At 31.4% G+C, this 14,111-nt stretch overlaps 4 protein-coding genes across 6 annotated transcripts; 1 reads left to right on the top strand and 3 right to left on the bottom strand.

Annotated features, from left to right (window-relative positions):
• The first annotated feature begins 251 nt into the window (after positions 1–251).
• Positions 252–1,299, top strand: LOC108566157 (cytochrome c oxidase assembly factor 7 homolog). Its single transcript, XM_017925912.1, has 4 exons — positions 252–430; positions 494–777; positions 828–1,074; positions 1,139–1,299. The coding sequence occupies exons 1-4, from the start codon at positions 328–330 to the stop codon at positions 1,246–1,248; spliced, it is 744 nt and encodes a 247-aa protein (XP_017781401.1). The 5' UTR covers positions 252–327; the 3' UTR covers positions 1,249–1,299.
• On the bottom strand, positions 1,246–5,552 carry LOC108566156 (LEM protein 2). Of its 2 annotated transcripts, XM_017925910.1 has the most exons (13): positions 5,307–5,552; positions 5,025–5,082; positions 4,750–4,904; positions 4,530–4,692; positions 4,315–4,474; positions 3,889–4,264; positions 3,656–3,831; positions 3,028–3,248; positions 2,842–2,967; positions 2,361–2,688; positions 2,170–2,299; positions 1,834–2,112; positions 1,246–1,768 (listed from the first exon to the last, which is right to left on the bottom strand). In XM_017925910.1, the coding sequence occupies exons 3-13, from the start codon at positions 4,902–4,904 to the stop codon at positions 1,645–1,647; spliced, it is 2,238 nt and encodes a 745-aa protein (XP_017781399.1). In that variant the 5' UTR covers positions 5,025–5,082; positions 5,307–5,552; the 3' UTR covers positions 1,246–1,644. The 2 variants fall into 2 exon arrangements, with proteins under 2 accessions (XP_017781399.1, XP_017781400.1); XM_017925911.1 differs by lacking the exon at positions 5,025–5,082.
• Positions 5,553–6,015: 463 nt separating this feature from the next.
• On the bottom strand, positions 6,016–7,635 carry LOC108566121 (diphthamide biosynthesis protein 2). The gene is made up of 4 exons (XM_017925843.1): positions 7,243–7,635; positions 6,968–7,191; positions 6,771–6,905; positions 6,016–6,722 (listed from the first exon to the last, which is right to left on the bottom strand). The coding sequence occupies exons 1-4, from the start codon at positions 7,503–7,505 to the stop codon at positions 6,034–6,036; spliced, it is 1,311 nt and encodes a 436-aa protein (XP_017781332.1). The 5' UTR covers positions 7,506–7,635; the 3' UTR covers positions 6,016–6,033.
• A 616-nt stretch (positions 7,636–8,251) lies between these two features.
• On the bottom strand, positions 8,252–11,509 carry LOC108566114 (putative fatty acyl-CoA reductase CG8306). Of its 2 annotated transcripts, none has more exons than XM_017925836.1 (7): positions 11,246–11,264; positions 9,912–10,142; positions 9,581–9,853; positions 9,333–9,531; positions 9,097–9,279; positions 8,531–9,038; positions 8,252–8,476 (listed from the first exon to the last, which is right to left on the bottom strand). In XM_017925836.1, exons 1-7 carry the CDS (start codon positions 11,258–11,260, stop codon positions 8,338–8,340), a joined length of 1,548 nt encoding a protein of 515 aa, XP_017781325.1. In that variant the 5' UTR covers positions 11,261–11,264; the 3' UTR covers positions 8,252–8,337. The 2 variants fall into 2 exon arrangements, with proteins under 2 accessions (XP_017781325.1, XP_017781326.1); XM_017925837.1 differs by lacking the exon at positions 11,246–11,264 and adding an exon at positions 11,338–11,509 and having other exon boundaries at positions 8,253–8,476.
• Positions 11,510–14,111: the final 2,602 nt, after the last annotated feature.

Here is a 14,111-nt window from a genome sequence, read left to right as displayed (position 1 = left end):
TTGAATGTAATATATTTAAGGAATCAGGATTAGATTAAATTTCATAAAAACTTAAAAAGTATTGCCAATTCTTTAGCATTAATCCCATTATCATAAATCATATTTTCTTCAACTAAATATATTGAAATTCACAATCGGTTTCAATCATGATTTTTATTAAATACAAATAATTTTGAAACTACCGCAAACATTTGTATATTGATTACATAAAATGTAATGAGAAAATGAACTACTAGGTTGACCTACTGCTGTCATTACACAATATTTCGTATAAGGTTATGTTGTTATAAAATATCATTTTTTTTAAATTAAAGGCAATTACTTGAAATGGCTGGATACGATTTTAAATCTGAATCTGAAGTAAAGGATTTCATTAATAACTTGGGAATTGAATATAGATTTGGATGTTACAGTGAGAAGAAACCTGAAGGTAACTAGTGTATCATTAATTTGAATGCAATTTTTATTTAAACTTTATTTAAATTATTTTAAGTGTGCCATTTACTTGGAGATTACTTAGAATCTATAAAAAAGGATTATGACAAAGCAGGCAAAGTGTACAAAACCAATTGTGATGATTATAAGTATGGTAAAAGTTGCTTGAAATATGGCACATACTGTTTGTTGGGGAAAGGTGGAATCAAGGAAGATTTCCCAGTAGCTTACAATTACTTGGAGACTGGATGTAAGAATAATGAGGCTGATGCTTGTTTCAACCAAGGATTGTTGCTAGTGACAGACAATGAGAAAAGAGGAATTAATATGGATATTTTAAAAGTAAGTTGGCTTCAGTTTTGATACTCATTTTGAAAATATACTTGATGCAGGGCATGGAATTGCTCAAAAAAGGCTGTGAAGGAAAGAACGCCAATGCATGCTATTATTTGTCTGGGATGTACATTTCTGGTGTAAAAACTGCAAAGGGAAAAAGGACTCAGGCAACTGCCAAAGAAAATGGTGAATTTTTGTCAAAGCCAAACATGAAATTAGCTCATCAATATGCACTGGAGGGATGTAAATTAGGTAACATTTTCAGTTGTGCCAATGTCAGTCAAATGTACGCCAAAGGCGACGGTAAGTTTTGATACGAATATCTGTAACTGTGCATGTGGATAAACGTTCTATTGTCTTTATGCAGGCGTGGAAAAGAATGAGGAACTCGCAGCAAAGTTCAAGAAAATCACATTGGAAATGCAAGAAGAGATGGAGAGTAATAAAACGTTGAAATTCCAAGAAGGTCTACAATGATAGAAAATTGTTTTTAATAGCAAATTGTTAATAAATTGTCGGTGAAGCGAATATTTCATCTCGATACAACATCATCTACCAACCTAATTAAACAATAATAAGAAGATCCTCTTAATAATAAACGTAAACATATTCACAATCCAATTGGAATCAAATAATTAAAAATAAACTTAAACAATTTAACACACGGACACACATATTTCTCTTTTAAATTAAATTAACGAATAGTTTAAAGCAATAAGAAAAGAGAATAAACTAATAATAAAATATTGAAGATGAAGAAGAAAAAAATACTGAGATTATGCAGCATTTTTCTTTTTGAAACTCCTGACGAGTTCTTGAGAGTCTAAATACCATTTTTAAATAGATATATTGTTTATACAAAAGTGAAATTATTTAGACCATATTTGAAGGTGGTTGCGCAGTAAGAAATGGTGGTCCACTCTCCGGAGAATCGGGGAATCTCTGCATGTAACGTTCCAAACGAATATATTTCACCGTTACTAATTCACTGGCAAACCTGAAAAGGAATATAGAAAATCATGATGTACCTACTGAACTAAAGAAACTACATGATGCACTTACCACCAGCCATGGAGGTTTCTGTAAGCAATAGCGGCATCGGCTTGTTCTGCGCACTTCAAGTAAACACATTTAGCGATGCTATCGACGGAGCAGTGTAGGACTTTGCACTGCTCTGCGCATTTCACTAAAACCGCCTCACGAATCATGTGCAAGTTCCTGTCTCCATCATCAACCATTCCTCTGATTTTCAAACACGGGGTTGGAGAACAGGGTAGACTATTCACAGATCCTTCTTGAGTTTCAAAGGCTTGTCCTTGCCAAGATTTGCTTCGCGCTGGGCTTTATTTTATATTCGATTAATATAAACTTCAAAATCATATTTAAAAAAAGACTTACCTAGTATTTAAGATTCCCAACCACCTCCAAACTTCGTATGGTTCGCCTTTAACGACTTGAACTTCTGTGCGAACTCTGGATTCGTTTTCATTGATGAAATTAACAGCTTTTTTCCAAGTTTTCTCCATTTCTAAATATAAACACACAATATTAGTAAAATAACGTTTTTAATTTTTTTGCGCGTTGTTTACTTTTTCTATTATCAATTGGTAAAATCATGTCCCTGATGTGATTAATTACAAGGAAATTGTCGGCTTCTTCTGAGGCACGTGACTGTAAAATGTCAATGATTTTCTCAACCATCAGTACGATCTCCTCCTGCTTCTTCTTTTGATAATTTTTAAAGTATTTGTAAGACTTCTTACACAGCCATAGCACTGCAGCTACACCGAAGATGGCTGAGGATGTTTTAAGAAGCGTCATCAGTATTAGGTAAAAGTTGCATTGGAATGGTAAAGACGGATTTAAAATGGCATAATACGTTTCAAAGTCATTCCTTTTATTGCGCAAAACGACGTCCTGGAAATAATAAATCATTTAATAATTATATATAAAATAATCAATTGCAATGGAAAAATTATTTGTAATTATTTTTTAAACTTTTTAGATTTATGTAATATGATATTGCAATATATTCATTACAGATAACGGAAATAAATGAGTGAAGCTTACCAACGAGTCTATAGGTAATAGTGATCCTTCAGGTCCATCCTTCTGCAAGACAGTAACACCCCAAAAGCTGTTTTTGAAAAGTAAAATCACAAAGTTGCTCAAATCTTGCGTTATAGTGAATTCGTCCTGGAAAAAAACATTAAAAAATAGTTAAAACTGTAAATATTCTTTATAGATTCCACTAACTAGACTTTGGTAATTATCCTTAATGAAGGTGATAATCTCTTCTTCGCTCATATACGGCTGCAGTTCCGTATCGCCGCAGATCGTTGAGATCGCTCTTGTAGTCAGCTTAGGCTGCAGGACCCTGTAGAAATCCACCGCCGCCTGAACATCATCCTCAATGACACAGTTCTCTCGCGCTCGACTGTTTTCGTCCAATTGCTTGCACAACGGCAAGTCGAGACCTTTCAAAACCATAGAATAAAGTTAAAGCAAATACTGATAACAAAGAAGTACCTACACATGCATATCTAAATTTTAAACATATCAATAAATATTTTGATTTGTTTTTGACTGTGTGTGTGTTCGTGGGTAACCGTAGGAGATTATTTCGAATAAATATAGAATAAAACAAAAATTATATTCATCAAAATATTTATTGCTTTATTTAAAAATACAAATAAAAGTACAATGTAGTGTAGAGAGTGATCGTGTTCATTGTGAGAAGAAAAAAAATAGTAAAAGTATAATAAAAAAATAATTGAATTAACGAAAAAGAAACTAAGATTTCATAGATCAAGTGATAATAATTTGCTGAGCAATATTATTACTGGTTAAAATAATAATTATTTGATGTATCTGGAGGGCTTACCGGCACTAGTATTGTTACTGCCGCCGCTGTGCATTCCCCAATAAACAATTGTTAAGGCAAGAAAGAAGAGCATCACTGCACCAACTAGAATAAATGATATGTAATTTCCTCCTTTGGTGGATCCACTTTGCTCTGATGTACTGTGATATTCGCGCGAGTATTCACGTGGTTTATTCCTGTAACGATCCCATCAACAAATTAATAATACATCAATAAATAAATTCGATCATTACCTTGCCAAATAACTCCTGTTGTAAGGGATAGATCCGTTAGCGTCACTTTCTTTGATTACATCAGACTTAAAATTGAAGTCGTCCTTGTTGCTGGACAACTGCGAAAGGCGCTTCGTGAAATTGCTCAAGAACGGCGTCTCAGTGCCATCATTCGACTCCATCGGGTTGTAGGCAGAGGTGTCGTACACGGAATTGGACAAACTCAGACGTGATCTGATCTGGTTCAGTTTTTCGCTTGTGTCTACTTTTGGACTTGTGCTAGCATCGTACGACGAAACGCGATTTGATAAATATTTCCTAGATGCCAAGGTATCGCTCACTGGAGATGATATCGAATTGGAGGAATATTTATAAGTTGAAGTCTTGATTGGAGATTCTGAAAACGAGTTTTATAAATATTAACCTATTATTAATATGCCTATTTACCTTTTCTGATGTACACGTTTCTGCTCACTGGCTTTTTGTAATCAGTATCCACAATTTCTGATTCAGAATCAGAGTTTGTGTCATTATCTTTTGAGGTGGTAGACATCTCTATTTTAGAAGAACGCGTTTTGCGTTCCTCAAACACAGTGGATTTTGAAGCCTAAAACATAGTGATCATGAATAAGTCAAATTAAATGGTGAAAATATAAACTTACTGGAGCCTCATCATCGTTGCTTCTTAAAATCTTCTTTACATTCTTAATTGTGGGAGGCTGCATTGGTGGTACAATAGCCATTGTGGCTCTTCGATTCTTATCCTTTTTAATCACCTTAACGTCATTATCACTTTCCTCCTCACTTGAAAACTGGGCCAGTGATCTGCAAATTATTGTTAGATTATACACAGTTGATTAATAATAACCTGAATCTAATTACCTTCTGTCATTGGTCTTCCCTTTATTTTCCATCAGAAGTTTCAACTTTTTGACCATGACTTTACGGGTAGTCCCAGTGATTGGCATGACAGGAAAGCCATACTCAATAAGCTTGGTCCGGAGTTCAGAATCCGTGAATTCATCAACATTGGCCATCTAAGAGACAAAAAAAAAATACAAAACAAACGGAACGTATAAAAAGTTGAAAAATAGCAATGACGCAACAATAAATCAGAGTTCTTTATATATAATAAAACGTAATTGAGGTTATGTTACCTTCGCAGATGCTTTATAACCCCTGCTAAGTTATGGAACGAAGCAACTGCAAGGGACGCTGTTTAGAAAATAGGCAGGTAGTGAGAATAAGAAGGAATTCAGCACAGTAGACGAGAAAACTTGTTTTGAAATAACACGGTGTGTGCTCACTTGAATGCGCACTTGTATACACATAGATGCATAAACGTTAGGCGGTAAAATAGCGGTTGATGTAGAGGGAATCAACACAATCTAGTTTCATTCATCGTAACTAAAATTTTGCAAATTATCCAATGAACTTACCGTATTGCTATATAAATTAGCCGAATTTGTTTTATGAACTGCTTAGTATACTATTTGCTTGATTATATTTTCACAACATTAACAACACGCCATGAAGCAATTACTGAAAATAGATGACGTTTTAACAGTTACTCATTTTTACCAATCTTTACAAAAATAAGGTGTGGTCTTCGCCTATGCGACTAAAATTCAACATAAAAGTCTAAATAACACCCGGTATCAAAAATTTTAAATAAATGCCACTTAATGCTTAGGCAGATGAGCACCAAATTCGGTACAGAAAAGGGGCGCGAGCGTTAAAAAAAATATATGAGCGATCATCCAAATTGATCAGACACGAATCATAACTAATATACTATACAATTCCTTCAATACATTACATTATTTAAATCTGAAAACTTATTTAAATAGATAACTCGTAGAAACAGTAATTCTAAATTGAATTCATTTAATCCGAGCTTAATCTGATTGTTGAAATTATCATTTAACTATATAAAATGAAATATATCTTAAGATATATTTGTGCAACATTACAAAATAATTGGATTTCGTAATGTTGCACAGATTAAAATCAAAAAAAGAGTAGTTCAAATAAACTTATTTAATCCTAAGATTAAGTTAAATAAGTTATAAAAATAAAATATCCCCAGATATTTAATTTTCTTATAGATTGTAAATAGGCAAAACGAAATAATTTAACATCAATATATAAATATATTAAAACAAATTACAGTTCTAATTCATTTGCATATCCTTGCGCTATTCCACTTCTACCATCTACAGCTAACATAACTTCAGTTTGTCCTAAATTTTGCTCAAGCCCCGTCCAACTTCTATTTGCTAAGAATCCGGCTCCATGCGATTCAATCAACGCACCAGAACTCTCCTTAAGAACCAACCTACTCTCCTCGTTCATCTTAATTTCGCTGTTATACCGAATATTGCCGCTGATTAAACTAACGTCGCTTTTATCCGTTGCTGCTAAATTATCAGAATCATGTGCAATGGAAGAGTTAAAATCGTAACTGAATTTTAGATCCGTTGATGCATTTGAATTTAAGGCAACTTCAACATCATAAGGTGTCACAATTGGTCTATAGAAATCCCTGCTTTCATAGATCTCATTCATTGCGCATCCAATTAGAATATAGACATGCATCTCTGGAAAATTTGCCAATTTTGCAACTGTTGGTTTACCAACACTAATCATATAGAACTTTTTGCCATTCAACTTCAACAGTTTCTTCATTCTCTCAATGATCTTTAAATAATTTTTAATTGCCAATGTGCCCACAATTATACCAACTGTCTCTGAATCTTTGATTTTCTCAATCAAAAAGTAACGCCTCTTCAGTATTTTTAAATCAGCATCATAGGATGATAAGTTTCCATTATAGTAATAGTATAATTGTTTAGCTAAAAATATATAAATTAAATGCAATTAAGATTCACGAATATTCTTACGTTTATGAATAAAGTTAAAATTCATTAATTTCCTATCATTTTCTCCAACATAAATAACAGTAGATTCCTGTACATTCAAATCAGAATCTGTTATTGATTTAACTATTATATTATTTTGATTAAAACATATATTATCTGTAAACATAACACAATTAATATATATATATATATAAATGAGAAGTGTATTGTAATACTACCTTTTAAATGCAACAAAGGAGAATCAATCACTACTATAATGCAATCAGTGATTGATGAGAATTCTGTATTAATTATTTGCAAAAACTCTTCGATGTTTAGTTTGTGTTTTTCATGAATAAATAAACTAGGAATTGAACATGTTGGTTGTGAAAAGCACATTGGACCAAAGTGGATAACTGCATCTGCATCTATATGTGCTGCAGCAACATAATCTATGCAACAACTGAAAACAATGTGATTACTATTTTTTTTCATATTTAACTGACTTTATTACCTTTCATAAGCTGTGTCCCCTAAAACATAAACTGTTTGTTGCAACTCATTTTGTAAATGATTGGCTACTTTTGGAGAATCTGGAAGAAGGTAGTCTGGGAATTGAAGACATACCTTTTTATATTCATTAGACTGTATCCAATAGATACACTTCTTTATATCATAATAATCATAAATATGTTCATCGGGTGTGTTTGCCAGCTGCTTGTGATTGTTTATAGTTTTGGATAGACTCACAGCCTCATTACTTGAAAATTGTGCCATAGTTTTAATACATCTAATAAAATACCAATGGTCCACATTTAAATAATCATTCTTAAACAGTAAATGGAGTAAATGTTTGCTGAGAACTTAACCTTTGAAGCAGCAAATGCAGCAAACACTTTCTGTCATTTAAAGCACTTTAAAAAAAGAGGAGTTGCCAACCATTATACAAAAAAATAACAAAGTATTCTTTAACTACAAATATTTATTTTACTGTTTTACTGTATCACTAAAATCTGATACGAAAGGTCGTTGGTTCAATTCCGAAAAAAATCAACAAAAATTTATGGTGGCTATTACACCCGAAAGTGGTAGAAATAGGGCCGGAGAGATTTATATCAATAAATAAATTGATATATATCTCTTATTTAAAAAAAAAAATATATATATTTTACATATCGCTAAATGAACATCCAACAATGTAATAACAATCAATCCGAGGTCTCCCTAATAACTTATTTTTTTGATTTATTTAAAGAGATTTATATCAATTATTTATTGATATAAATCTTTCTGAATCTATTTATTTTCTGGTTTATCGGCCCCCACAAATTTTGTTGATTTTTGAGGATTCTTAAAAATCGCTCGCAAATCACTTTTCATACATGATTGGCGTATAACTAAAGGAGTTGGCTAAATTGTAAGGGGAAGTAGCAAGTTAGAGAAAATATAATACTTGTCTGTTTATCTAATATATAAGTTTATTTATATTAATTTAATGTATTAACTAAACTAAAACACCATTAGAGATATTTAAAAATGCAAAACTTAATAATTCAGATCCAGATAATAAATAATCTATACCACGATAATACTCATATTATACCCAAGCTTAGATGTAAGAACACAAAAATATGGTAAGCGGAACGATAAATGCAGTACTGGTCATTGATAGCCCGGAGCATGTTGCAATTGTATACCAAACCATACAGTAGATAACTCCTTGTAATATCAGATGAAATACCATTAAACTGGAAAAATAAAAGTTATAAATAATTCATTGTTCGATTATATAATATACATACAGTGTGTCCTTTCCGCGCGCAGCTTCGATGTTTTTCATGTTTTCTTTATTAAGATAACGGCGAGCTCCCTTTGTTAGATCTTCGAAATAGTCGATCCACAGCAATTCGCTGATATCCAAGTTAAAATCTTTCTGATCCTCCGGTTTTAACCATTTTTGCAGTGCCATAGTTTTGTCGTTATGGAACTTCCATTCGGTAAATATAAACGATGACAAACGATCCAATGAAGAAGAAATGTTATTGTGTAATTTAACCAGAATCGGCCTTCCTCCAAATATTCTTGTTAACAAATCCAAAAACATAGCGGGGATAATGTGCACGAAAATTGCAGAAAATTTGAACCATGTCAATGTTGGAAGGAACTTCAAGTGTGGATACCATACAGCTGATTTTAGCGGATAACGATGTAAATACACGTTCACCTTATCTTCGACAGTTGCCCAACGGAATGGGTTACAAGTGCTGCTGGTGCAGTGGTACACTTGTACTTCCTTTGCTTCAGTAACAGCTGTATACAAAAGTCGTCGTCAGTATTGAGAAGTAAATAATGGTTATTAATCATGTACCAGCATGGAATCCGGCGGCGATGAGTTCATTGACAACAATATCTACTGGAATGTTATCATAGATGATCTCTTTTCCAACAGGAAGACGCCTGACGACACCCTTGGCAGCGCCCATCAAAAAGCCTTGTGCTCCATTTTTACTGATGGTCCAACCAGGAATAGGTTCTTTCCAAGCTCCAATAACTATTAATGCGTGTAGATTAGTTTATATTTCTGTTTAATAGAAAAGAACATACTCATGCTGGGCCTGACTATGGTACAAGGGAATAAATCCTGACAAGCTTGAACTTCATGCTCTGCCATCTGCTTGGTGATGGTATAAGTGTTAGGATGATCCCCTAAAATTTCAGGCGTTTGACTTTCCAATTCCTCAGAACTCAAAGTCTCAGTAAGTTTAATTAATTTTTCGACGTCTTGCTTCAACGGATAGACGATCTGAAAATAAAAATTAATTTTCGAGAATTTGTTGAATCGAAACCATTACCTCTTCAGTAACTAAAGCCCAAGAGTTCACATAAGCACTGCTGACGTGTATGAACACTTTTAAATTTGTGCATTCTTTTCCCAATTGCAAACAGCGTCTAGTACCAAGAAGGTTAATATCCACGGTCGTCTTCAACGACTCTGCAAAGTCCAAGGTAGCAGCGCTGTGGAAGATGACGTTTACATTATCCTTAAGCATCTTCCTATCTTCCGGTGATAAACCCAAATCCGGTTGGCCAACATCTCCAGCCACGCATTTAACATTTTTGAATGCCTGTCAATTAAAATTCCGATTACCAACAATTCAAAGGATTTACGAAAGAGATGAAAACCTCATCGACGGATGTAGTTTCGAACAATTTTTCAAATACTAAATTCTTCTTGATCTCTTCCAACCTCTGGTTGATCTCCTTGCCGCGCTTCGGACGTAACAGCAAATAAATCGTTCCAATATCTGGGATTGTTCGGAGAAGCTTCTCCAAAAGGCAAATACCCAAGAAACCACTTCCACCTGTAATAAACACGTTTTTTCCGCTATACCAACTTTTTATGTTAGTCGCCATCTGCAACAATTATACAAATTAAGAAAAATCAATCATTTTATCGATTATATTATGCAATTAACTGAAGCAGAATTCAATTAAGTGAAATTATCGGCGCAATTTCTGAGAACAAAATATTTTCTCTCTGTTTAATAATACAAAGGTTGAAGTTCATCATAATAATGTAAATAGAATGACATAACTAAATCTTTGTATATGTGAAGAAATAAAAAAATACATATTAAAGGTATAAGAGATCCAATCAATTATTGTTGTTTTTATGTTTTAAAATCAAATGGAAACTATTAATAATCATTCATTATTCAATAGAAACAATACATAAGCAGCATTACCAGATTTCTCTATAAACTGTAGACAAATTTTCTACTTCATTTCTACCAAATTAGAAATCATATTTTATTAAAACTCAATAACTTTTTTCAAAACTTTTTTTAAATTTGTTAATTACTATTATTAGTGACTAATAATGTATAATAAATAAAATTATAAATAATTATCATTTTTAAATTGATATTTAATTAGATGGGAAAATTTCTTAAGTGGGACAAATTCACTAAAGAAATAAAATTGTTTTATGAACTTACTCTGCAATTTCTTACATTCAATTACCTATCTGCAAAAAAAGATGTATGCATCATAAATTGCATAGCCAAATAATAGGCTGCTTGTAAAAAAAACCTAATTATCACTTATTATCTCTAAATTTTTACAGAGCTTTCACTTTATTCCGTTAGTTAAAATCGGGGAGCGTGTGGTTAAAAATAGAGAAAGCCGTTTATTTAGATTTAGCTTCATTTTTATTTCTCGACAGTTGAAGATGAATATTTACATAAGACTGTCCTTGAGCAAATGAGTAAATAATAAAAAGAATAATTAAACAGAAGGTATGTTTACATGTTATAAGAATGCTGTTTAGGTGAAAAGTAAACGCAACGCTTATCAAATTTCAAAAACATAACGTAACCACAACAGGTGTTTGGTAAACAGTAATAATAATGTGCATGTGTTAACAGAATTCTTAATAATAAATTAACTATCTTCAACGGTAATATTCTATAAAGATAACATTGATTTGTGTATACATGCTAAATCGACATTCTCACCGGTTCAATGGTCATAGTAGTGCATGTAATAGATATAATAATCATACGTATGATAACTGCTAACGTCTGTATTAAGATTTCTACGGCCTTACCTTCGGATCAATGATAATGTCTTAACGTTTTGTAAGTACAAAAATCAATTAGTAAACCTGTTGACTATGAAGAGAGACACTGTGCTTCTAGACAAAAGCAAGCGTGATATTGACGTGTAGCTGAAGCACCACGATCCCCCTTCTACTGTTTCCCCGGCAACTGGAGGTGACTGGATACATCAAAATATTTCCGCCTCGCCTATAATTTCAGGTTGGCACGATTGCCCAAATACCACTAAAATTGTTTATAAATATCATAAAAAAGTTATAAAAACAGTAATTTATAGGCTTCAAAATTATTGATCATTATTCTGATATCTTTTGCGCATGCTCAATAATGATGTCACCATTTAAAATTTCCTATAGGAAATATATCATATTATTATGAAATTTATATGATCTAACAACCTTTCCTAATTGACTAAATGTTATTTATAAATAGTAATTTTCATGTGATATCTTTAATTCTGAAAAACCTATATAAAAGAAAGGAAACTTAATAACAAATTTATAGTCATATTAATAAAGCTTGATATATCTTTAATTTATGATACAACAGTTTCGTATTGGTGTCAAATATTAATATTTTAGCGATTAATTCAGAAATCAACTGAAACAACGAAAGTACCAGACGTGGAAGAGTTTTTATGGCGTCACGAAACCTGTTCAATGTTAACGTTTCTTTTAAATGCTTGTTTATAACGTGGTAACAGGTTGTAATTGCATTGTAATGTTTTCTATTTTTACAGTGAACAGACAATTTAGCATACTGACCGCTCTAAACAACATGTTATATCAATTAGATAATGAGTTAAATCTTGTGCCATGAAAGGATTGAAACAAAATCAAAAGGTTTAAATTTTAATTTGATTCCAGTCCATTACCAAAATGTCTCATTTATTAATGATATATTATCAAATATATTTACTGTTATTTTGAGGATAAAAACAGATATGGTTAAAATCTGCATAGAATAATATTTTTAAGATTGAAATTTAATATTTGTATACAAGAATTTTAAATAATCTGGATTTTTTGTAATCAAGAATATACTTGATTTTAATCAATTGACCATCGAAAAATTAATTTATAAGACTATTATATGTGCGTAGAAGAAAGTGTACAATAAATTATGTTTATTATTATTACATTTAGAACATGATGATAACATACGCGTAAACTCAAATATTTTAAAGTTTCATTCTATTTTTTACCCAATAAAGTGAAATATATTTACTATTAATAGGTTTTAAATTGTCGGTCCCTTCACTTTTTACTAATTAAATATCTTTGCATCTTCTGGATTCCCATAAATTATCCGATTTTGATACAGTCGGGATTTTGATGACGGGATTTCGATTGCCACCTAATATTTCTTATTAAAAGATACTAGTATTAAATTATCAAATTTTGTATATTATTTGTGGATGAATAGATAGTTACGAGTTTTAAGTAAATACACGGATCTTCACCTAATACTTTTATATGACTTTTAGAATGCGATTATATTTAGAGCAGCAATAAAACTATCATAAACGGATGTCCCTTTATGCTAACTTAAATATACTTGATTTACGAACAAGTACAACCAGTATAAAAAAACAATAATAATTATACTGATTTATGGACGTACTAACTGTTTTTAAAACTACAATTATTGGACTAATTATATAGTTGTCTATTAATGTAATTTGATCTACTTTATAAACGGAAAGTTAGCAAAAAATAATTTATAAATAATATGATTAATACATTTACTAATATTAGTAAATAACAATATATTTTTATTTAAAATTATTACGAGAAATTGTATTAAATTCTATTAAATAAATTAAAAATATTGCATACATGCTTCATTTATATTGTAATTAAAACGTACATTCTGCTTTTTTTTAATAAATTATTTACATTTATGCTAATTGATTAATCTATAATTGCCTGACTGGTTTATGTGTATAAGTTTGTCGGTACACATTTTTATTATTTATTTAAATATACAATAATTTATAAAACAATTCTGAACTCATTTAAACGTGTTTATGCTCATATTTTATTATTCAAATGTAAAACAAAGGACTGCAATTATAATTGAACTAATTTTGTTTGTATTTGAAATTGGTATAACTTTATGTAAACAGATATTTAGGTTTCATTGTTTAATTAGTTTCAAATTACGTCGGGTTAATTGTAGTGAACTCTAATTACATAATTACAAAAATACAGAATTTCGTTAATATTTCTTGAATTTATAAATGACATAATTAATCTAGTTTGTTTCTCTCATTACATTATTAAAATATACATATGTTAACAGATTTTCTTCTTGATGAACATTGATCGATTCTTTAACCTTGCGTATTGTATAAATATTTGTAGCTTTAAAACGAGTTATTTTAGCTAATCATCACTATTCTAGTAGAATTCCAGCGATATTTAGAAGTCAAGGACTAATCAAAAAGTAAAAATGTTTAATGTATTGTCGTGTCCTGGGATGGAATATCTCTGGACACTGTGGAATAATTTGTAGTTTTGTCGATGTGGATTTTTATGGAAAAGTCTAGATAGAAGTTGGTGTATAAAGTAATCATAGGTTGCTGTTCAAGAGTTACACTAGAATTCGCATGAGTCTAGAACTAATTGTCGTGTCCCAGGAATGGAATTCTTGACACAGTGGAGTATTGTCTGGTGTTGTCGTTGTGGAGTCTCAATAGTTGGGAATTTAATGAAATTCGTTAGGTTTTACATAACTTTTTATTCGTTACTTGGTCGATTTA

The sequence above is a fragment of the Nicrophorus vespilloides genome, unplaced genomic scaffold (assembly GCF_001412225.1).
Source record: "Nicrophorus vespilloides isolate i.1.1-1 unplaced genomic scaffold, Nicve_v1.0, whole genome shotgun sequence".
In the NCBI taxonomy this organism is placed as follows: Eukaryota; Metazoa; Arthropoda; class Insecta; order Coleoptera; family Silphidae; genus Nicrophorus; species Nicrophorus vespilloides.
The sequence above is the reverse complement of the archived record's forward strand: the minus strand, read 5'-3'. Positions and strand labels throughout refer to the sequence as shown.